Below are 25,501 nucleotides of genomic sequence, written 5' to 3' on the forward strand. Positions count from 1 at the left end.
AGTTTGACATGTTGCGCTCGGTGGGCCGAAGGCCTCTGCTTGCATAGGCCACAGGTTTCACGCCATTGTCAGTCTGCTGTGAGAGGACAGCCCCAAGACCACTATAGCTGGCGTCAATTTCTAAAATGAAAGGCCGCGAAAAGTCGGCGTATATTAGCACTGGGGACGAGACCAACTTTGACTTCAAGGCCTCAAAGCTCGCCTCACACTGAGGTGTCCAAGCAGCACCCAAAGTTTGGCCTGGCCCCTTCTTGGACTTGGTAACTGCCAGCTCGGCCACTAGTTTATGCAGCGGGCCAGCCAGCTTTGCAAAACCCTCTACAAAGCGACGGTAGTAGCTGGCGAAAACCCAAAAAGGAGCGCAGTTCCGATATGTGACGGGGGCGCTGCCAATTAGCCACAGCCTCGATTTTCTTGCGGTCTGTGGAGACTCCCTGGCTTGTGATGACATGCCCCAAGTAAGCAACCTCCCGTCGAAAGAATGCACACTTTTCAAGCTTTGCTTTTAGGCCTTCCTTTTGGAGCCGACCAAGCACTATTTCCAGCCTCTGCAGATGTTGTTCAACAGAGGAGGAGAAGACAATAATATCATCCAGATAAAGTAGCAAGGACTGACCCTGCTCGTTACCAAACATCCTCTACATCAGACGCTGGAAAGTGCTTGGGGCATTACACAAGCCAAAAGGCATGTGATTGAACTCGAAAAGGCCAAATGGTGTACAGAATGCAGTTTTGGGTCGGTCCTGTTCTGCCATATGGACCTGGTTGTAACCACTGGCCAGATCGAGGGTGGAAAACCAGCAAGCCCCAGAGAGTGCATCCAAGCTCTCCTCGATGCGAGGCAGAGGAAATGCATCCTTTCTGGTCTTACTGTTAAGGAGGCGATAATCCACGCACAAGCGCAGGTTCCCATCCTTTTTCCTTACCAATACTATGGGTGATGCATATGGACTACTGCTCTCCCTAATGACCCGGGACTCCAGCAGCTGATTAATGTGAACCTTCACTGCTTCGTACTCTGAGGGAGGGATACGCCGGTACCTCTGCCGGACAGGGACATCATCGAGCAGAGGTATGTTGTGGGAGAGGAGGTTGGTGCAGCCCAAGTCGCCTTCATGGGTTGAAAAGACGGATTGATACTTTCGTATTAGAGAGTTTACACTGGCTTGCTCATGCTCAGTCAATTCAGACAGATCTAGTGACTCTAACCTATCTGACACTGAGGGGGCAACTGTATGGGAGGAGACAGTTGCCAAGGTTGACCTCTCCTCAGTTATACCTGCAGGCAGGCTGACAACCTGGGCGGCATTCAAGACGCCCAGACTAGTCCGTGGGTAAAGGAGAACCTCGGTGGTCCCAACATTGACCACTGGGACGTACACTGTACCCCGGACAACCTGTATAAGGCATGGTGAAACTAGCAACCCAGCTGGTAAACCTGACTCAGGGGGCTCAAACAGAGCACTTTGTCTAGTGAACTGTTCTGGACAGGTACTAGCAACCAGTTTCATCACCCCTCCAGGTATGCGCACCGCTCGCTTGCCTCGGACTCTCACACTGCCAGTGTGGCCCCCTGGAGCCTGGGCGGCAGACTGATGGCACTGCTGCAAGGCCGCAATAACGGGACCAGGCGCCTGCGTCACCGAGGGTGAATCAAAAAGAGAGGGCCCGAATGCGCCGAAGAGCTCTCGATAGCAAGATGCCAGGGACAGAAGACACAAAACCAGGGGGTTTTGACAACAAGAATCCCACAACGGGGCATCACCTTGCCACATAGTTCCACATCAAGCTCCAAGTAGCCTATATATGGAATTGCTAGACCATTCGCTGCTCGCAGCTGTAGCCAGTGACAAGACCGAAGGCGATCTTGGCCCCAAGGTTCAAACTGCTCCAGAAAGAAGCTTTCAGTAACTGTGGACACCATGGAACCAGTGTCCACCAAGCATAAAGCAGTGACTCCTCCAATCAAGACATTAATGTTTGGACAAGCAGCAATTAAGTCAGCTGTTACACCTTCCTGTGAGCCTGTAGACTCCCCAACTGTGCTGTGACTCTGCAGCTCAGTGGGCTTCAGTTTTCCGATTGTCGGGAGGAATGGGACGGTACGGTGGTGCGTGGGTTCGACCCAGCTACTGAATTAGCAAGGCGTCGAAATGAAGCCCGCTCACCATCACACTCCGAGCAAAATGTCCAGGCTGCTGGCACCTTCTACAGATTAAAGGACCACCACGAAAAGTCTGACCTTGGGAGCGAGGGGCCTGCAGAGAGGCTACTGTCTGGGTGAGCTGGTTAAGCTGCTCCTGTTGACACTTCATAAGGTCCATCAACTCACTCAAACCTGGCCCCGGTGGAGTAACATGAGGGGCGGGTTGAAAGCGACCCTGCACTCCATATTGGAGACCATAAGCTGATGGCAAGGAGGAGCTATGCCCCCTATCACCCCCTGGAAGACCTTCCCTCTCCCACCTAATTGCCTCACCACGAAGCTCCAACAAGGTGACAGTAGGCTGGCGTCTGACTAGTTGCTTGAGTTCCCGGTGAAGGGAGCTGTCAAGAACATGCTCAGTGAACTGATCCCTGAGGAGGACATCTGAATTAGGCATCCCATCAGGTGCACACTGCTTAACCCGTGCCATTGAAGCCATGAGAGCTAAGGAAAACTCTTGCAACGTCTCTCCTTCGAGTTGGCACCGAGAAAAGAAAGCCTGCTGTAAGGTCACATGCGACTGAGCACAACCATATAGCTCCTTTAAGATGGCAAGAACCTGGACTGGGTCTCGCCGCTCCGCACTAGGGCGAAACTTAATCTCCTCCTTTGCCTCTCCCTCCAAATGATCAAACATAAAAAGGGCCTGGTCCACAGCAAAAAGATGGCGAGCACGCACACATGCCTGTATCTCCTCTATTCACTCAGCTATTCCTATGCCTTCCTTGCCATTAAACATGGGACACTTACGGTCTCTAGGAACCACAACCAGTCGCTCTGTGACAGCGGCGGCTACGCTTGCAGTCGGCGCCTGACTAGCTGCTGCAGAGGGAAAGAAAACAGCCCCACCGGGGTCCAACGGAGATGCAGCACGTGCCTGCCGAAGTTGTTCGTTATCTGCCTTAAGCTGTAACACAAGCTCCCTGAGCTGCTGAATCTCCTCCTCCATACTGACAAGGTGAAACGGCACCAAAGCCTGACAAAATGGTACGTTGAATTAAATCAGACTAAACACTGCTGTTCTGGCTTTATATAAACACACACACAACACTCAACCCACAGAGAAGACGCCCATCAATACATAGTTCAACAAAATAACAGGAGAAAAAAAAACTAAAACACATCTCTGCCCCTTTAACTGTGATACCCTGCCAACAACGCCAGAATGTAGCGAGGTGGGGAAAGCGGGGATAGTGAAAGGTTGCCACAACGCCACCTGGGGAGTTCCACCACCAGGAAATACTAAAATACGGTGAGTGCAACAGCACAGGTTTCGTTTGAATCATGGGGCAGGAGACGTGTTGTACTAACAAGAAAGAACTTTAATATAACAGGAATAAATACAAACAAAAACACAATGAAACAAACAAACAGAATAACAATTTAACATAAGAAATAAAACACTTTTGACATGAGCAACCAGGGACAGGGCTGGGATTTACCACGGCGACGACGACAACCAAAGAAAAAGGGGAAGGATTAATAAACTCGCCACCCGTGACACAGCAAACCAACAAAATGGGTTGTGAAGAAAACCCCGCCACCAGGAATTGGGTCGCCGCCTCAGGCCCACAGCACCTGACCAACAATAAAAGGATAATTAAAACATGTCAGAATTGAAAACAACAAAACAAAACAACAAAATAAGCCAAATACCAACCAATATGAACACAATGTAAATGGGATTAAAGGTTGCTAAAAACTAGGCGTCCCTCCGTGGTGATCACTCCACGCGCCGTGAAGGTGTAGCGTGAAGAGCCACAGTGCATGAGACAATACTTTTTAAGAACGACACACTTCTCCAGAAGTCCTCCAGAAACTTTTCCAGATTATGAGACTGATCTTTACAGATTGATTGTTGGTCCCTGATACCAGGGTGGTGCCCCGTCTTTGATAAATTGTAATTACAAATTGTATTATCCTTAATTGATAATTTTATTGTTTCTCATTAATTATTTCATTATTCTTAATTGATAACTTTATTGTTTTTAATTAATAATTTTATTATTTTAATAAATAATTTTATTATTTTAATAATCATATTTTATGATTATTAATAATTAGCCAACATCAAGTCTACCTATTATTGCACAACATTTAGCTTCGTATAACTTTGTCCTCTCACTGTCAGCGGCCACAGCCAAATCACCCTTTAGCACTCCCCTGTCCTATTGTTGATGTGCCCTGTTAAGTATTATATATATATATATATATCATCTATAATGACACATGACAGTAAAAGATGGACTGAGACTAGGAATTCCCCCAAGATGGATTTTTTTATTACAATTTTAAGTTTCTTGTATGGATACAATTTTCTGTTTTAAATATTATGTGTAAATTGTCAGTTGCTAAATAAATGGTTGTAATCCTGGGGAAATTCCTAGTCTCAGTCCATCTTTTACTGTCATGTGTCATTATAGATGATCTGTGGGCCTCTAGTTGGTTTGAGTCAGTATTAAAGGGTCAGTACACTATAAAACTTTAATGAAATACGGGCCTTGACTGGGCCCTTGCTGACATATAGTAAGTACTTTTAGTTAGATTGTGTGTTTTACCTTTATTATTTGAATAATAAATGTTTTTCTTTAACACATGCTTTTGTCATTAATGTTGAATAAGTGTGAATTTTGCCAACCTATATTCTGCCAAGAACTCCATATCCTTCAACTTTACTAACTATTGATGTTTTTTTTGGTTATAGTTATTATTTAATTATTAATCAGAGTTCCAAGTTTGTAGTTAGTAATTTCATGAGACTAAAATCTGTAAATTGGCTATCTTTTCTCTTCCTTTGAAGGGTGCCCAAGAGTTATAAAGTTATTATTATGTGTGCCTAGTGGTATATATACCACTAGGCAATGTATTGCAGTTTACTGCAAGTACAGTACAGACCCCTCCACAGCCAAGATATGTTTGGAGGACAGATACACCCACTGGCTCCCGTTTTCCAGCTATAAAGGTAGGCTTTCTTTTTTTTTTCTCGACAATTAATAGACACAGGACACACATAATGTCATCCAAAAGTATTTTTCCACTTCTGACAAAATCAATGACAAATACAATTCACATCTGAAACAAAAAGATGACAGCGCTCCTAAAATTGTTGCTTGCTAATGTACTTGCACCGAGATGGGCCTTTAAATGTGGAGTAGGTCCGGCTAAAGATGTTTATTTTGTGTGTGTGTGCGTAACAAGACTAACCTAATTAATTAAAAATGTATAATGTAATAATAATCCTTTATACCATACTTTGATCAGCTTGATCACTGGGCAGATAAAGACCCACAGTTTGAGATGCCAAACAGACAGAGGTCCAATTTTGTCAGTGAGGGGAACTCACAGTCAGAATGATGAGAGATACAACACATTCTCCAGAAATCATCAGTGTACCTGTATGGCTGTCACATGTTTGGTCTACCACAACGAGGGATTACAGTTCAACACAACACACTGCTTGAACAGGGAGATTCACTCTATGTTGGAATCAAAAACCAGCTTGTGTTGGATCAAAGGTATGCAGATGACCATCTGACAGTAGAGGAAATGCCGAAGCAAGTTTTAACAGACACAGATATCTAGAATGTGCGCATGTCTTCAGTCAGATGTGGATGCCTTAAGGCCCCAGAACAAAGTGCTGTTGGTAGTTTGTCTCTTGCCAAACGACTTGAGGCTCTGACAACAGAAGTCAGCCATGCTGCACTCCTAGTATCTCCAGAGTGCTTTGCAGTGTTCCGCGACAGATCAGGGTGCTATGGACTCTTTGACTCTCACTCGAGAAATTGAAGCGGTTTCCCCCACCCAGAAGGAACAGGAGTGACTTGATCAACCACCTGCACAAGCTGTTTAAAGACCATGGTTGTTATGCCAGCTAAAAGTTTGTGCCCATTTCCTTTGAATCTGTCAATTCCAGTGAACATCCTGGACAGGCAGCTGATGTGGAGATCCCAGAAAGTGCTACAGCTGTACCTCAACCAGACACAACTGCACAAACCCCAGAAAAAAAGTCACAAACAACTTTCTACATACCAGAAGCAGAAACTGTTACTGCTGAGATCTCTGATCAAAATGTGCACATCCTCAACATTTCTTCAGCTGTCCCACAAGCACAACTAAGTGTGGAAGCTCAAAGCCCAGAGAACAATGCATGCAAAGCACAACCCAAAGATCTGGAATTGAATCTGGGGGCAGATAAAAAAAACAAATCAGTAAGAAATGTGTCAAAACTAAACGAAGAACTTCGAAAAAAGCAATGCGTGCAAGTAAATGTACTTCCTGTGAACTGACGCATAACCAGAAAACAAATTGAAAGAATCAAAGATGCCAGCCGTTCGGAATTTCCGATCAAGAAACTGCAGGCTATGAGAACTAAATATACCCAAGACTGCCATTACCGTAAACAAAAGCCGTTATCATCTAAACATCATTAAGCAGATCCTCGTGTTAAAGGGGACATAGCATGCAAATTCCACTTTGTTAGTGCTTCTACAGGTTAATGTGGGTATCTGGCATGTCTACCAACCCAAAAACTCTGGGGAAAAAACACTCGCGCGTTTTGTTATAGTTCCTCTAAGTCAGAAACTTCATGCTTGAGCGACTCGATTGCGCTTCCTGGGTATTGTGTCGTAACAAGGAACTGGAAGTCTCCCATGGTCTTGGCCCACCCACCCCCGTCCCCCACACTCGTTACTTCGGGTTTACACCGGAGGCAGCGCAGCGCCGTTCCCAAGCACGCAGCCGGGCTGTTCACACGGGACGAGCATTTCTCCGCTGGTCAGCCCGCGATTCACTCACATGTGGCATTTGTCTGGATCGTTGGGACTGGGAGGCTGCAGCAGCTGCTCGGGAGCGACCGCTCGCTCTCCCGTGCGTGAGCTGGAATTTGTGTCAGCGCCACACAGCCAGCAGTGTGGAGGACTTCCGCAGTGTTCAGCGCTACTGTAACCCCGAACCCGACATTCAACGGGTACAACAACAAGCGGAGAAAGCAGAATCGCGGGCTGACCTTATATATCAGTCTATGGGGCTGACCAGCGCGGAGAAATGCTCGTCCCGTGTGAACAGCCAGGCGGCTGCGCGCTGAGAACTGCGCTGCGCTGCCTTAGCGGTCTTCCACACAGCCAGCTGTGTGGAAGACTTCGTGAGTAAATGGCTCTACTGTACGCGGGTACAGTAGTTACGCCGAGTTACAGTAGTTACGCCGGGTACACGGACGCGGAAGTGCCGCTGGAGGCAGCGCAGCGCCGTTTCTCAGCGCGCAGCCGCCTGGCTGTTCACACGGGACGAGCATTTCTCCGCGCTGGTCAGCCCCATAGACTGTATATATAAGGTCAGCCCGCGATTCTGCTTTCTCCGCTTGTTGTTGTACCCGTTGAATGTCGGGGTTCGGGGTAAATGATGGTCTTCATAGCCCCCCACCTCTCTTTCTCTCTCTGTCTGTCTGCTTGTCTGCTTGTAGTGGATGGGCAGAGGGGGACATTTAATTATGTGATTGGGAAAATTAAAACTCCAGGACAACAGAAGGGAATACAAAGTATGGGATGCATATTTGATAATTTATATCATATAAAATATGTAATTTATATCGTTTAAAATCATGGGGGGAGAGGGGGGAGGGGGGAGCTGGCTCATTAGCATTTAAAGGAACAGGCACTCAAAACAGGTCACTCTGTGGAGGGCTGTTTTATACAGGGTAAAAAGGGTGCTGTTTTATATGATCCTTGTGGTATTTTGACCAAAGTATGTTACAGACATTTCATTAAGACCCCAAGGAACCATATCAACTTGTGGTAAAATGGGCATGCTATGTCCCCTTTAAAGGCAAAAATATATCATACAATGTCATCAGATACAAGACAATTCCTGAATTTCAGTGCAGACAGAAAAAATACATGGCCCAGAGATATAACACAGATTCATATTTCAGAAAGACTAAGAAAAAATACATCACGTTAAGATATGCACGTGACCAGGACTACAGGAAAAAACAGAAACAACAGTTTCAAACCAGGTATTACAATGAACCAGAAAAGAGACAAGCTGGCTACAAATGCTGTCATTCACATCCATCACAAGTTGCAATGTACACTAAGAATAAGCAGAAAATACAGAGGGATTGTTATCCACCTAACTTCACAGCCTGAAGTTCAACCCCAGCCTGTGATCAACTGTGTGATGAAAGCTGTAATATCTGCATTCTGTGAAAAAATCCAGGATGGCCCCACCTGTCTGTACAGTGTGCCACAGGGCACTTTTTCCTAATCAAGTTTTGCATGACTTCAGGGGTTGTTTTCTATGAGTTTTATATTCTCTCTCGCTCGCTCGCTCGCTCGCTCTCTCGCTCTCTCTCTCTCTCTCTCTCTCTCTCTCATTTTTTAGGCATTAAGACTATTTGTTTGTTTAACTTGATGGTTAGAATGATCTGTCCACTCCAGTTCCAAATGAATTGGCAGCACACGTGTTTTCTAACACAGACAATTACTCATATTTCTTTTTTAAAGATGTTGTGTTCTCAAATAAAAAGACCACAATCTCTTTCCATGCAAATGTTATCTTTAATGTAACATTTTTTCCAACCCTGCCATCTCTCTCTCTTGTAGCAGTTCGCTTTACAAGAATGCATTAAATGTAATCATCCATTTTGCAATACCCATAATTGACCACTAGATGTCCATTCATTGAGGGGTCATTCGTTATCCAGTCATGTGACTGACATTACACTTTCTTCAGTCTACAGACTTCCTTAGCACACATGGTGAAAGGTTATCAATGATTTAATTTACTTTACTAGGTAAATACAGTGATTTAGTTGAAATGTCTGCGCACACATTCGCATATCTTATATATTTAGGGCAAGAGGATATACAATATTTGAGAACGTAATTAAAGTTAACTGATTAGTAAGCTAACTGTAGGACAATTATTAGCATTATTAGCTATTTGTGACAGTTTGATAATACTAGTGACATCATGTAAAATACTTACCTGGTCCTTCAGAGCTTGAAGTCTTAGTTCTTACAGACCAATTGATGAAAATCCCAATTAACCATTGTGTAAAAGTGTTACAAATATTGCTGTTTTCTTTTTGTAATTTCTGCAAACCAATAACAATACAGAGAATTGCTACATAGTAAGATATTGGTAATATGTTTATATAAGATATCCCTTTAATTGAAACCCTATGTTGTACATAGGCTTATATTATATGTTAGGTTATTTAGACCTCATGAGATTAGGCTTAGTTTATAGTTTAAAGAAGGGAATAATGTAGCTTAAAGGGTTGTAGCAACTTTGTTGGCACTTTCGAGTTTGGGGGTAAAAGTGAATACACATCAATTCAATACAAACTTGAATGTCTCTTATAAACCATAGTACTCTTATTAGAAAAGAGGGCATGCACGGCCTGTAGTTTATCAAGACGAGGGATTGACACTACAGCACTACAGTAGGGATAAAAAAACAAAACAGATTAGGCTTAGTCTTTTAACACAATTGCATGTATTTTACAGATCTGGAAAAATGAGAATACTGCGAACAATCTTTGTCCTCTCCTGTATCATTTGGGGATGTACAGGACATGGACAGAGAGCAATTTCAGATGAGACCTATAATGTGATACTCAAGGCACTCAAGGGGGAATTCAATGTCCCTGTAGCAGAGATCGAGGACCCAGCGTGCTGCTCTTGTTCGATTGGGGCGGAATAGGCAACATTACACTCTCAGTGATGAGGGCCAGGCGATTACATTTGCTGGGAAATTGGTAGCTAGGAAGTCAACTATCTCTGCAGTTGTTAACAGGGCTCTTGATGAAGCAAAAGGCTCTGGTGCAAGAAAGGTGAACATACACCTTAGAGAAGAATACTATGGTATCAGTCAAGCTAGTGTGTAAGACACATTGGATAAGTCAAGATGCTATCTATGCATAAAGCGACATTTGCAAACAAACCCATTCCATAATCCACTAAAGCCAAAGCAGTTCGACCTTCTTGACATGGGGAATTGGAGAGTCAAGCATGGCCAAGCCACATGTAGGTACATCCTGACCATATTAGATGTATTTAGCAGATACTTATGGTTAAGACCACTGAAGTGTAAACACAGCACTGATATTGCCAAACATCTTGAGGATATTTACACTGAGCATGGTCCACCGAAGGTTATACAGCATGATCAATGCAAGGAATTCAAGGGTGCGGTACAAAAACTCATGGAATCTCTTCAGGTGAAAATAATTCAAAGCTCGCCATATCATCCTCAGAGCCAGGGTAAAGCCATCGTGTACTGAGGAAAAAGATTATGTATGACTTAGTCAACTATCAACAAGGAGGGGTCAACTGGGTCAAGCATTTACCAGTTTATGCCAGGGTAATGAATGAAGACCCAAAGGAGGTTTTGAGTTGGATGCCTCCTTTTCAGGTGTATTATGCGAGAAAAAGTCATAGATTGTCCAATTGGTTAACCTGTTCCCCAGCTAAAGTTCATTAAGAAAATGGTCCACCAAGACACAAAATACTGCCCAACCAAAGGCATAGGCCTTTGTTTTAGGAAAAGTGAAGAAACTTTAGGAGAAGGGTGAGAATGGCAACACAACGCTGCATACGGCTTAGGACTTTATATGCCCTCTATATACAGGGTAAATGACAATGTGTTGGTCAGGGTGAAGAGTGGCAATAGAGTTTCACAAAGGCATTTTGTAATTCCAGGTATAGTTTTCAGTGTCTGATGTGACCAGTGTGACAAGACTACAAGAAAGGCAGTGTCCAAAGTCCCAGCCTAAAAAAGTTCAGCAATGCACCTGCTAATTCCTTACACACATTAGGAGAGATGGGAGTCTTTTGAGTCATCAAACCTAAACATTTGTTTAGACCAGATGCCAGATGCCAGTTGCCAATTGGCTGCTATTGCAGACCAATTGTCTACCATTGGAGTTTTCCATTCTGCATCAACATTACGCCAAGACATTGTGGCTGTTCTAACATTTCATCCACATGGAGTGGATGGCATACCTCTCTCTGAGTATGTGGAGGGGACATAGGGGGATTATTTAGAGAGTATGGCACAACATGGCACATATGTTGACCACCTAAGTCTTCAACGAGCTGCCCAGATATTCAATGTTCAGTTCCTTATTGTGTCAACTCTTGGTTTGGATGCAACCACTTATCTCACCATCTGGTTGTTATTGTGAAGGCTTGCCTCTTTTGGTTCTTAGCCATTTCGCTGAGGGACACGGGGACGCAGCAGTGGTCTCATCACACGTTTAAAAGAGTTGTTTAGTAAGGACAACCGATGGATGGAAGCCTGGATTCTGCTCACTCACGTAGCCTTTGGACAGTACAAAGTTAAGGACATCTAGTGGAAGAATTAATGACCATTTTTTGTACATGTTTTTATTTTCTTAGCCTATAATTTAATTTTGATTCTTTATGGTTCTTTTTTATATTTGTAAATAAGTGGTTACTTTTAAGTTACTTTTCATTTGAAATTGAACTTTGCCTCCTGCATCTTACCTCCATTTTGTGAAATGCACTGCACATTATGAGAGAATGTTTAGTTCTTTAAAAAAAAGGACAATAACCCACTCTTTATTAATCTCAAAGATGTGTTACCAAAGTTATCTTTGTAGGTCATGTTATATACTTTATATTTATAGTTCACAATTTTTCAGAGGTTGAAAGTTGAGCACAAGGGATAATAATAGTGTCAGTTCAGTTATTTAAGTTGATTAAGGAGAGGACTGTATAGCTGTAACAGTTTGCCTGAAAAAGTGTTAAAATGTTTAAATAAAGATTGCATTTTTCATGGAATTTTTTTTTAATCTTAATATTTGAGAACACAACATCCTCAAAGAGAAATATGAGTAATTGTCTGTGTTTGCAAACATGTGTTGGAACTCAAATAACTAAGGAGCAGAAGGCAGGGCTGGAGATAATTCTCATCATCAAGTTACACAAACAAATAAATAGTCTTAATTCCCAGGGGGAGAGAGAGAGAGAGTAGAGTGTTTGTGTGGTCAGGTCTTTAAGCAGGTGTTTGAAAGAGGAAACAGCAAGGGTAAGTGTCATGGAAGTGGCATGCTTTATAGCCAATGAATCAAACTTAAATAAAGTGATATAATATATTATTACATTATCGGCTACAATTATTACATTTTTAAAGGATTTTTTAAAACCCAGCCACTAATGTAACAACCAACCAATAATGTAATAACTTATAACTTAACTTATTGGGTAGGGTAACTTAACTTATAACATAATGTATAATAACTTATTACATTATGGGCAAAAAGTGATTATGTTATTGGTTGAGAAATGTTATAACTTTATTGGCAAGTTACTACATTATCAGCTTTTATTACATTGAAAACTGAAAAATTATTATGTTATTGGCAGATATTACATTATCAGCGGTTATTACATTATTGGCTGCTACATCGTATTATTATCACTCGGGCTGCAGATGCATTCTAACAAGACTATCATCTATATATCTGATAAATAAGTATATTTCATAAATGTTATAATTATCGTCTATTCTTACCAAAGCATGGGTTATTTAGCCTAGAATACTACATCACAAGGTAAGACTCATTATAATCTCACTTCTCCCCAAAAATCATCCACATTCTTCACTTTCTTGTCTTCTCTTCTCTTTTTGGGGGAATTCCTGTTCTACGCCCTGCTTCCCCCCCTTCTAATCCTGGGGACATCACACAGGGGCCTAAAATGCCAAAGACATTCACATTACTTCTGTGAATTAATTTGTTTAGCACCTTTCATTCAAAAATGCAGCTCAAAGTGCTTTACATACAAAATACATATAATAAAAAACTTTCAAATAAGAGAAGATTTTCTAAAACTTAAGAACAGGTTCAAATGACATTTAGAAGAAAAGGACATAAAATGTACATAAACTCAAAAAGAAATTGATAAAAATATTATAAGCATGCAGGACTGCACGATCTAGTTAAATGCTGAGCAAAGAGAGATGTTTTAAGTTTTCTATAAGACATTCACTAAACTAGCTTCTCTGATTGATAAGAAATACTGTGTGAAATTGTGGCTAATGTATAGCTATCATGATGTCAATTAATATGCATATTTACAATAAATATATCAACTGGTTATTAGCAATGTTAACTTCACTTTCTTCCAAACTGAAGCTGCTGGCTAAAGCTAAACATAAATATAGTAAGATCGTAATTCACGTCGGCAGCAACGACTCCGGGCTTCGTATGTCGGAGGTCACTAAAGTTAACGTGGAGTCGGTGTGTGCTTTTGCAAAAACGATGTCGGACTCTATGATATTCTCTGGACCTCTACTTCAAACGACCAGTGATGACATGTTTAGACGCATATGGTGTCATTTAACCGCTGGCTTGGTGTTGTGCATGAATGTGTTCAATAAACAGTGTTCAATTAACACGTTATTATTTTGGGGGGACGCTAAACTGAACAAATCAGTTTACAAATGATGAATGTGAGTGGCGTTCACTCCAGCGAGAGTATAGGCCATCATGTGAAATACCAGGAGCGAGTGAAAATGTGTGTGTGTGTGTGTGTTCCCAAACTCCTGGGAGCACACACACACATAGGCCCTTTGAGGTCCCCCACTCACTAGGAGGAGGAGAGCCGTTAACATGAAGCAGTCGGTAAATGACTTTGTTGAAGAACAGTGGCAACAAAAAGTGAAAATACTGAATTTCCACGACGGTCCACACCTGCACAATGATCAAAAGGTTGGTTTTTACCGAGCTGGAGTTTGCTGTGTCCTCCCTCCACTCTCCTGCTGACTTGCTCTCACTTTAATTAATAAACACTCATCACAAGTTATCAAGACCTGATCAGTACATGAAGATAACTTAGTGTTTGTTTGATTCGCTCCAGAGTTTATGAGGCTGCATTTAAATATAATGAAAAACTAGTCATTAACAGTGTGTGCGCTCAGTATAATACGAGACATGATGAGCACAACCAGGAGTCAGTGTTAAAGTGACCGGAGGATCAGGATTCATGATCTGACACCATCGATTAATAACTAAATACATGATCATAAGTTTTTATCTAAATCATAACCATTCCATTAAAAAAACGAAACTAATTTAGTTGTTCAAAATTTAAAAAAAGTTACTATGAACATGAACTACTTCATTTTCATCTGTATGAACTGAACTATGAACTAGTTGTGAACTGTGAACAAGTGTGAACTGGCACAACACTGGTGGGCTTTGTAGACAACTGGCAAACTTTTTGGAGGAAACCTGGTCTCGTGAGGAGAGTGTTCATCCCACTTGGGATGGAGCAGCTCTTTTATCTAGGAATATAACTCAGTTTATAAACCCAAATTGACAACCCAGAGTTGGGACCAGGAGGCAGAGCTGCAGTCCTACACACTTCTCTGAGCTCCCTTTAGATCAGTCACACAACCACAACCCCATAGAGACTGTGTCTGCCCCCCAGTCCCATTAAATTATTTAAATCAAACATTAACAGAGGGAGAATTCCACACAACAATCTAATACAAATGAACACAACCTCTGCAACAACACACAAACACACACACACACAAAGTAAGTGAACACATATTTACTTAAAGGTTCAGTGTGTAGAATTTAGTGACTTCAAGTGGTAAAGTTTCATGTTGCAGCTGAATACCCCTCGCTTCACCCTCCCCTTCCAAACATGAAAGAGAACCTGTTGTAGCCTTCAGTTGTCATACAAACTTAAAAGGTGTTTAGTTTGTCCAGTTTGGACGACTGTAGAAAACATGGTGGCCTCCGTAGAGAGGACCCACTCCTTATGTAAATATAAAGTATTTAGATATAAAGGCCCATTCTAGGGTTGAGAAAACAACAATTCATACAATTTAGATGAAACACCAGTGAGAACATCACTAGGATTATTTTGTATTCAATTTCTGCCCATACATCCCTTTCACATAAATCTTATACACTGGACCTTTAATGGAATGAATCAGCACACACACTCAGCTGACAAAATGTTCAAGTGTGGAGGTAATACATTCAAATAACCATGGGAATGTGTGTATGCTTGACCATCTGTAGTTTCAAAGAGCTCAGTTCAGCTGCAGGACCCAGTGCATTTGGGGAATGACCTTGATGGACAGAGCTGAGTTCATATATTGTACCTCTCTGTGGAAAGTGATGTAACATAGTGAGCTTTTTCCAGTTCACTCCTAATGTACTGCCCACCAGCAGCCAGGCTCTTATGCAACCCTGTACTGATCACCTGACAACTGTGAGAAAAAGTCACACGTAACTTGTTTTTTTTGGAAAGGAAGAGGAGTTTGTTTACATGTGACATCACAAGAACCTTGAAACTGTTGTTTTAAGTAGCTCTCCTGCTCACTGCTTGCTCCCACATTTACTCACCTCTCCCCCACCTGTTCCTGAGACACTCCGTGCTTTGCTGCTGGGCTTCAAAAACAAGTGGTAGTTATCTACCCTACCCAAACTACAGCTCTGACACAAGGACGACAAACACACAGGTTCTCCCTCTGTTTCAAAGAGTCACCTTGGCCTGTTTCTGGAGGTAAGTCACTCCATTCTTCTGGCTGAGTTGGAGCTACTATGCTAACACGTGGGCTGAATCTTTGAGAAGGTCTCCTCAGGATAAGTGTTTGACTGTGGGAGAGGAGCAGAACTTTGTTCAAGACACCAACTAATTTTGGTCAGATCTTGACCCTAGTCATTTAATGTTTTGATACTGCCTAATATAATAAAAGTTGAATTATAGATGTTACGTTAACTTTTGTTAACAAATTTGGTAGCAGTAATTTTCTTTTTAACAATATAAACTTGAAATGATAAATGACAAGTCTTGATGTAGAAATATTTCATGTTAAATTATTTTTGGAATAGGAAGTGAGTGGAACATATGTGTGTGTGGGAATGCTGTAATGCACTCATTTCGTTTTGATGTGTCATAAACTAAGAAATAACACAAACAAAAAATGTTGCTAGTGTTGTGGTTAATATTTGTGTCAGCTGATACTGTGAGTCTTGATAAACATTTCATATAGCAGCCAACATCTATTTTCTATGTAAAGCTATACTGCAACCTGAGCAGAGAAGGAAATCTCTGTGAGTGAGGTTATCCAAACTCCTCTTTTCTTTCATTTCCAGTTCACTTGAAAAATATGATGTTTGGATATATATATAAATCTCATAATCTATGATAATGTCATAAATATAAGTTTCTTTTTATGGCTGTGAAAGGGTCTTTGGTTAAAAAGCATTGCAAAAAGCAAGAAACTCTTGAGTGTGATTGGTGCTCAGGATGGGCGGGTGTACCTGCATCACAATAAATCAGATAGTGTCCAGTAAAGTTAGACTTTGACTTTTATTTCCTTTCCTTTCAGAGACTATTACTAACAACAAATTAGACATGGAGTACATTCAGTTATGAATTTAGAGCCCCAATCAGGCTAAATAGTTTCCAGTAAGACCACTACTGACACATAGCCTTTGAATGGACAGACAGATCCTGATCTTGATCTGAATGAGAATTGTTGCATATAACTTATTTCGAGGGTAAAGACAATGATATAACGTACATACTAGTCTTTGTTGTGATGTTCAGATTGCCCTGAAATGGCCTGGGTGATTTCATTACAAATATTTATTTAAATTACTTTTATTTTACCATGGTTAAATGGATTTTATTTAAAGTAAAATGTCCCTCTCCATTGAGACAGTATTTACAAAACCACGTGATAAGTACTGTACATAATGTCAACGCTCAGTCATGTTTGTGCAGGGAGGTCATTCTCAGCTGTTATCTCTCTGTCTGTCATTTCTGAGGCCTATATGGAATGGACATGAACTGGAGCAGACTTGGTTTCACATTAACCTCTTATCAATAGAGCTTTGTTGTATTTCAGTGGAGTTTTTAAATATTTTGGCCCACCAAGCAGAATTTGAATCTATGACATATTATGGCTAAGGATAGGTTTGTTAGCCTATCATATTATTTTTATTAGGAAAGAGCACTGTACAAACTCAAATGCAAATTCAGCTGAATAGGACACCTGGAAATGTAATTTTTTTGAATGGCAGTCCTTTTTTCTTAAATATGTATAGTCCGTCCTGGGAGAGGGATCCCTCACATGTGGCTCTCTCTGAGGTTTCTACTTTCTTTTTACCCTGTTAAAAGGTTTTTTAGTAGTTTTTCCTTACTCTTGTTGAGGGTTAAGGGCAGAGGATGTCACACCTTGTTAAAGCCCTATGAGACAAATTGTGATGTGTGAATATGGGCTATACAAATAAAATTTGATTGATTGACTGATTGATTTTAATGACTAAATAAATACAAGACACAAAAATGCTGTCCATGGAGATTCCATGCAGGAAACCTGATTTGATAAACTGCTGTGAACCTGCAGGTTCTGATGAACCCTACTGAAAGTTCCTCCAGTGATATTTGTTTGATGTTTACTTTGATACTGACATGGGGTGAAATGTAACTAATGAACTGCTTTCATTACTGTCATTCAATTTTACTCCTCATCTGTCTTCTCTCTCTGTATGCTGTTTAATATGGCACCTTCGCCTGAAGGTGAATTTACTCTGCACCCAATTTAGTTTCCAAGAGCATCATTCAGCAGAAACGGCAAACTGCGTTTTTGCAAATCAAAAGCTATCTTGACAAAAGTGGTGTTGGTTATATATTGTAAGTGACACAGTCAATCACTCTGTTTTACTTTCAAAACTATCTAAGTGTAACTCATCTGCCAAAGCCTTGACTTGGATGTAATCCGTTTTAAATCACTTGGAGATACTTGGATTAAACAGTTGAACAAACCATATTGCCATGCACAACAGAGAAAGTGATGGTGAATATTAAAAATCTTTGTGTTTTAGACCCCTATGGAATTAGAGGGGGTGAAGCAGAATGTAGAATATTTATCCCTTTTAGGGTCTAGACCAGGGGTAGGCAACCTTTACTATCAAAAGAGCCATTTTGCCGCCTCTTCCCACAAATAAAATGTGTCTGGAGCCGCAAAACATATTTGATAACACTGCTTATAAAGTTTTATAAATAGTTATACTATATATATTAAAACTATAGTTTGTTGCATTTATGAAATTATAAAACAACAATAAAGAAAACTGCTTTTTTTACCTGTTACAACAAAGGAAAACACCAAACCCTTATGAAGGCCTACTTTGAAAGAAATTAAACACAGAACTGTGCAGGCCTATTTGAGTCCTCCCCATATATGTGGGAAATGTATAAATAAGAAGTACCCTATTTTGAAATAAATAAAAACAAATAGCTGCAGCCTAATAGCTTAAAAATATATATTTTAGTTGACGAAATATTAAAACAAAAAGTGAGAGCAGGTCAGACTGGAGGCAGACACAGAAGTGTAGAGAATGACCAACTGAGAAGATCTGAAGGAAGTGCATATTGCAAGTCGAAAAGTTGCTTATATTACTTCCAAAATGAAAATGAAAGTCCAAGAAACCAATTTTAAATAAAAAGCCAAAAGAAATAAGGTCTGTCAACTGAACAGAAGTTTAAGTCAGCAATGACAAACCGAAATTAAAATCTGAAGGCTAAATTGAAAATACAGTGAGCAATTCATAAGGTAACAAAGACCATACATGAAATGAAGTGTTGAGAATGGCCAACTGTGAAGATCTTAAAGGGCCCATATTGTGTAAAATACATTTTCTGGGCTTTTACTATCCATAATTACTTGAAGGGGGTCAGTAGGGACCCTCAAAGTATGAAAACAGTCACTCTGTGGTCTTTTTCACTCAGTCCATTCTAATCAATCAATCAATCAAATTTTATTTGTATAGCCCATATTCACAAATCACAATTTGTTTCATAGGGCTTTAACAAGGTGTGACATCCTCTGCCCTTAACCCTCAACAAGAGTAAGGAAAAACTACAAAAAAAACCTTTTAACAGGGTAAAAAGAAGGTAGAAACCTCAGAGAGCCACATGTGAGGGATCCCTCTCCCAGGACGGACAGAAGTGCAATAGATGCAACGTGTAAAGGAGAACATCAGAAAGATAAGGGTATTTGCAGCATTGATTAGAATAAACACTTTGTAGCATAATGGAAGGTAAATGAGTTGATGGATTATTGTCAGTCATGGTCGAGTATCTGAGGAGACATATTGTATATCAAGCAGTCTTGTTGTAATCATAGTCTATGGTCAGCAGCTACCATGATCAGGATCCACCATCAAGATTGGATGCCACTATAGTCCACAGTCATTGTCCACTGCCGCCATCAGGATCCACCATCAGCTGCCACCTCAATCGTGGTCCACCACCATTATCAGAAGCCAACATGATACAGGATTCGCCATTATTATCACGATCAGCCTGGACCGGCTGGCTAGAATGGTAACGTGGGCCTGAAATACAGTGATATTTAACAGCCTGCAACAATCCACACAATGCACTGTGGAGCACGCCACATACCTGAACCGGAAACAGCAGCGGAAATGGGGTAGGAGAGCAACTTCACTCTATTTAACACCGGTGTGAGATGCGGACACAACGGTGATTGAATAATTATTTACCTGACGCACACAAGAAGAAAAAGTGCATTTCCTTGTTACCAACCAGTTACACTTAGAAGAAGAGAGCCCCTTATTGAGGATATTGACTACAGCTTAAATGTCACATAGAACAAAGATGTGTTTGCGTTCCCAGTGCTGGCCCCAGACATGCCAGCATGCTACAGCAATAGGAAAGATCTAGAATACAGCGATGATGAGTTTCAACTTGGGAAGGAGGGAGGCCAACATACGGTGGCCCTGAGAGCTCAACGCACTGCAACTTAAGAAAACACATGGAAGTGGACAAAACACAAGCAAAGTAAGAAAACATCTTCATCAATTTGACAACATAACGCAACACATTACATAAACACGCTACAATTACAGAAATGCGCTGCAAATACAGAAACGTGCTGCAAATACAGAAAAGCGCTGCAAATGGACACGTCCGGTTGTTGTTGCTGCCACAGTTTGGAGTTGTTAAAGTCGGTGTCCGTCAGTAATATTGGAACATTTTATTACTGCAGATGTATCCTGTTAACCCTCTGAGACCCACTGGGCCGTATACAATCTCAAATATCATGTTGTCTTTAGAGCGTCATGACTCCTCAACGGTCTGAACTAGAGACATGCCGTTTTTTCCTGTTAAACTGAATAAACAGCACTAACAAGCAAGCCCCTGTTTGTGAGTAATTTACAGCATTTAGCATTCACATTCTTCCTTTTCTCCAGGCAATGTATTGTCCATATTATGGAACCGAATTTGTTGGACCTATTGGACGTTTTTGTGGCTCCCGTGGCAGAAGTGTCCATCACTTTTAGGTGTCCCCTGGAAACCCTTCCGTTGTCGTTTTCTGTATTTGCAGCGCGTTTCTGTATTTGCAGCGCGTTTCTGTAATGTGTTGTGTTGTGTTGTCAAATTGATGAAGATGTTTTCTTACTTTGCTTGTGTTTTGTCCACTTGCATGTGTTTTCTTAAGTTGCAGTGCGTTGAGCTCTCAGGGCCACCGTACCAACAGCTTGCGAACCACTGCCCTTGATAACCCTTCACAAAACCCACACAATGGGCAGCATTTGTGAACAACTTCAGGGGACCAGAGGAATGCACTAGCTCTTCATAGAAGAAAGTGACTCCATTTAGTAATCCAGTAGACCAGACCAGATGAGCAAGTCGGATCGGTGCCTTTCATCTAGCGATATGGTATTGTGTAAATTTGGCCAAGAAGATGCCATGTCCAATTAATGAGAGCTGAAGGAGCGCCCTTGAGGGATGATGCACGAGCAAAGTTCAGGTGGCAGAGAGGGTAGAGCAACGGCTGCTTTGTGATATATACACAAAGTTTAATTTTGGAGAGGGACATTTAACAGGGAATCTGAAATTGGCAGGAACTCTGACTCTTCAACGCGCTTCAAAGAAATGGTAAGAATGCTCGGGCTACTCTACACCCAAAAGTCAGGAGCACCGTAAATATAATTTTTTTAATCCCACCGGATGCCACACTGATTCCACTGAAAAGGGTGTATGGGATTGATTTTGAAAGCGTTGGTAATGTCTGCTCTTGTAAGCCAAGCTCCTTGACCTGCAATCTTTATCAATTGAATTGCATTATCGACTGAGGCATAGTGAAGAGGGGAAGTGGGAGCTGTTTTGCTCCAAGCTGGGGAGGAGTATCAGCAAGCATATTCAACAATTGAGAAAGAGGCCCCAGCATTGGTTCTACCTTTGTCAACTGCTGGAGCCGAACATAACCAACCCGACATGTAGGTGCAATGTGCTCACAGTACCACAGACTGTCTGCATTGATCTACGTAGGGCCGGCCCCGGCAATGTTGGGGCCTTAGGCGAGATTTCAGATTTCTGTGCTTTCTGCCCCAATTCGCTCGCGGTGAGCGGAAAAAATAGAACAGACCCTAAAACCAACGCTGTAGATCGTGAGCTGGCCGCGGGGCCTCCCGGCGTTTCGCTGCCGGTGCGAACAGCCCGATTGATTAACATGGGTGCGGAAAGGAGGCGCACAGGTTTTCGAGGCGCTTTGCGGCACTTCTGCCTCTGTTGTGTCCCCGGGGTTAGAGGACGATGGTGTGAGTCCTCAGAGTCAGTGCAGACAGTGTGTGTCAAACTAAAGCTCATTGTAGCTGTAACTGTGTTTCCTTTAGTCTGGATAATGTGTTTGTTCTCATCGTATTTTTCTTCATCGCAACAGTTTGATCCTCATTTGTGAAAATATGAGTCTCTGCTGCCAGTCAAACTTGTTCAAGTCTGTGCCGTAAACACCGCCCCTTTTATATGCAGGCTCTCATATCTAGAGTAGGAAGCCTGGGTGAGTTGATAACCAGCGTTGTGTGACGACTTAGCCTAGTTTGTTAGGTTAAGTCAAGCCACGACTTACGGAAAGATATCCGGCCTATGTTGAACCTACTTCGTAGTTTGGCCCAGAGGACAGTTACCAACAACAACTACAAACATACCAAAAATGATTCAAAAGAGTATTCAGTTTTTCACTGTTTTCACAAAATACATATAGTAAGAAAATGAAATGCAGAAGTCCAAAGTCCATTTGTCAGTTTTTGAGTTTGAGGCTGCAGCTGAGGATAAGGCTGAGGTCAATGACAGTATCTGTTGTCAAGCACCTTCCCCTACATGCATCATGCTTGCCAAACTTACAGACTAGTGACCACCATCATCCCCTGAGGATGGAGGAGGGTGCATGACATAAATTATAAATAAATAAACTTCAACACAGCTCCTACATACCCAATGATCTGAAAACTCTGTTCTACAGCTTTCTATCAATTTAGCTGTAATTTTCTTCTTATTTCAAAACAAAACTTGTGATTTTAAAGGTTTTGTCAATATTTAAATAAATAATTTTCTGTACACAATGTTGAGTGTTTTTAATGACTTTCTACACTTTACAAGAATTTGAATGGATGTGTTTAGCGATGCAGGAAGTTGGGTGTGGGAGGCGAATAGGAAACATTGAAGGTTTGGGTAGTAGTACCTGCAAGAACTTCAATGGAATTTTACACGAGTCAATGTCATGTCAAGATGTCTCGTTTTGAATAGTCCTAAGAAGATAAACTTTATGCATATTATTTCACTCCTGAAAAAAGCAACCCCACCAACGATTCTGACAGCCATATGCTACCAAAGATCAAAGTTTCCATGTTTCCTTTTAAAATGAAAACATTATTTCTGCTCAAGTTTCACAATCGTGTGTGTGTGTGCTTGTGTGGTGTGTTTTGCTTATTCTTTTTCAGATATCACCTATTAATAGAGTACCTTTCCATTCTGTTGCAAATTTCTATCTATCTGAAGGTAAAACTACTGAACCTGTCAATTGTAGTATGGAACTGCAGAAGTTATCAAAAGGTAATCAACACCATGAAGCTGATGTGCCTAAGGAGGGAGGGTATGTTTCCTGCATATGTCGTACTATTCTGTATCACTATGAAATAATAATTAATTAAGTATATTTATTATTTTAAAGTTGAAGAAGTGTTTCTTTTTTTTAATTTGTGATAGATGTTGTAGAGTTCCACCAGAGAAAGCAAAGTTCCTGCATCACAAGAGCGATGCACCAAGTCAGTTTACAGATGTGAGTATAATAGAGGCAGAGTGTATGCTATATATGTCTGTGTCATTTGCTACGAAAGCACTGGACTTAAGAGGTGGTGCTTGAGGAGTTTTTTGAAAATGTCGAGTACCTGACACATACACACAATGCAGGAATAACTAAACTGAAAAAATGTGGGAACATGATGGCCTTGGATATTATACTGTACTTGGATACATTGTGATGAAATATTTAATATGCAGCCAAAAAAATTAAATATATGTTTTTGTGTCTTTGATATTAATAATCCAGTCTAACATATTTTTCAGTTTGAGGGTAAAACCTCCTTTGCAATGTCTGTCTTCAACCTGAGTAATGCCATCATGGGCAGTGGCATTCTGGGTCTGTCATATGCCATGTCGAACACTGGCATAGTCCTTTTCCTGTGAGTACTGGGGTATACATACACAGAGAACACTAATGAATTTGATACACACACCCACACAGAGATGTTTTGTACCTCAGTGGCTCCCGAATATGAAAGATATTAGACAAACAGACTAATCAATAGAACATCCTAATGGTGTATAATGAAGGCTGCAAGGGATAAACCAGCACTGCACATTAACACTGGCTTAACAAGCCCTCAGCTCTCATTCACTTGCCCTCAAGAGAATAACTGTTGTCATGTTCAGTGACTTGCTCATACTAAAGTGGATCTAACACAGGGCTGAGAATTAGACTAATATGATATTTTAAGTTGATGGGTGATAGAGAATCAGCATCTGTTGATATAAATGTTTATTTTACATTCACAGTTTTTGTTTTTGTTGTATTCTAAGTTCTCAGCTTTAACTGTGTTCAGCAATCGAAAGCAGCAATCCATGTTGTATAATGTATAAATCGTTACTATGAAAAATATTATGCATTTATCCATTATCTATACCGCTTATCTTTTAAGAGTTACAAGGGTTTGCTGGAGCCACCTTGGATGAGAGGCGGGGTAGAGGCCAGTCCCTCACAAGGCCAACATACAGAGACAAACAACCATTCAGACTCACATTCACACCTAGTCCATTTAGAGTCTCCAGTTTACCTAAACCTAATCTATGCTGAGCTGCAGAGATAAAATAGATTACAAGAGCAAAACCAATTGTCTATGATTACCTATTTCCGTAAAACATGTTTAAACTTGGCTCCAGCCTTTTTGTCATGTTGGTTGAACAACTGAAATGTCGTTTTTTAACTTAACGCACATATATCCAATTGTTTTCACAGTGTAATTACTGACTGTAGCTTTTAGAATTCAGACCCAAGACTTTAAAGCTGTGCAAGAACAATATTAAAATGAATCACCATGTAAGAAGTGACAATGATAACACTATCTAAAATATCTGATGTCTTTTACAGGATCCTGTTGACATGCATTGCTTGTCTTTCATGTTATTCCATCCATTTGTTGCTATGCAGTGCTGGAGTTGTGGGTAAGGCTTCATTGCATATAGAAAATACTGTCAAAAACCTGAGAAGTTTCCGAAGTAAAATGTTTTACAAGGCCAGTGTCAATGTCTCTTCACTTTACCTCTTCTGTATATTTAATTCAATTGAGTTTTATTTGTATAGCGCCAAATCACAACATACATTATCTCAAGGCACTTTATTTAGTAAGGTCAGGATATTACATTATTATAGACAAACCAAACAGTTCCCACAATGAGCAAGTAAGAATTAGGCCCAATCCCATTTCACCCATTGGCCCTACCCCTTGTTTTCGAGGGCTATCTTGCCCCTTGAAATGGAGTCACAAGGGGTAGTGGTTGAAATCTTCCCCTACGAATTGGGACAGCCATTCAAGAAGCCCTTACATCATCAGTAGTCATCGCGAAAACTAGTCACGTCATCAGTAGTCGATGCGGAATACGGGATTATCATGCAAAAAAAGATCGCTAGTATGCTAACGCTAGAGCGCTCGCAATCTTTTTTTTTAAGGTTGTTGTGAAAAAAGTGAACATAATGCATTGAAATGATATTAAACTGAGATATTACAATCATTATCGTAATTTTAAATCCTTATTAATGGAGAAAATACTACATTTGTGGGTCTCTCTCCCAGCTTGCCGGTGATTCGCAAGGCATTCTGGGTACCCCTCCGTTTGAAGTGAGGGTCTGAAAAATCTCCGTTAGGAGGGGTCTAGA

At 41.1% G+C, this 25,501-nt stretch overlaps 1 protein-coding gene across 1 annotated transcript in view; it reads left to right on the forward strand.

The window, feature by feature from the left end:
* Positions 1-23,019: 23,019 nt before the first annotated feature.
* Positions 23,020-25,501, forward strand: part of LOC118111053 (sodium-coupled neutral amino acid transporter 3) — a 29,264-nt gene continuing 26,782 nt past the window's right edge. The window contains exons 1-4 of the mRNA XM_047340377.1: positions 23,020-23,161; positions 23,284-23,347; positions 23,635-23,750; positions 24,716-24,789. Coding sequence (XP_047196333.1) covers positions 23,097-23,161; positions 23,284-23,347; positions 23,635-23,750; positions 24,716-24,789 — 319 coding nt within the window. The 5' untranslated portion in view covers positions 23,020-23,096. The remainder of the gene's footprint in view (positions 23,162-23,283; positions 23,348-23,634; positions 23,751-24,715; positions 24,790-25,501) is intronic.

Source organism: Hippoglossus stenolepis, chromosome 6 (genome assembly GCF_022539355.2).
Source record: "Hippoglossus stenolepis isolate QCI-W04-F060 chromosome 6, HSTE1.2, whole genome shotgun sequence".
NCBI classification, from domain to species: Eukaryota; Metazoa; Chordata; class Actinopteri; order Pleuronectiformes; family Pleuronectidae; genus Hippoglossus; species Hippoglossus stenolepis.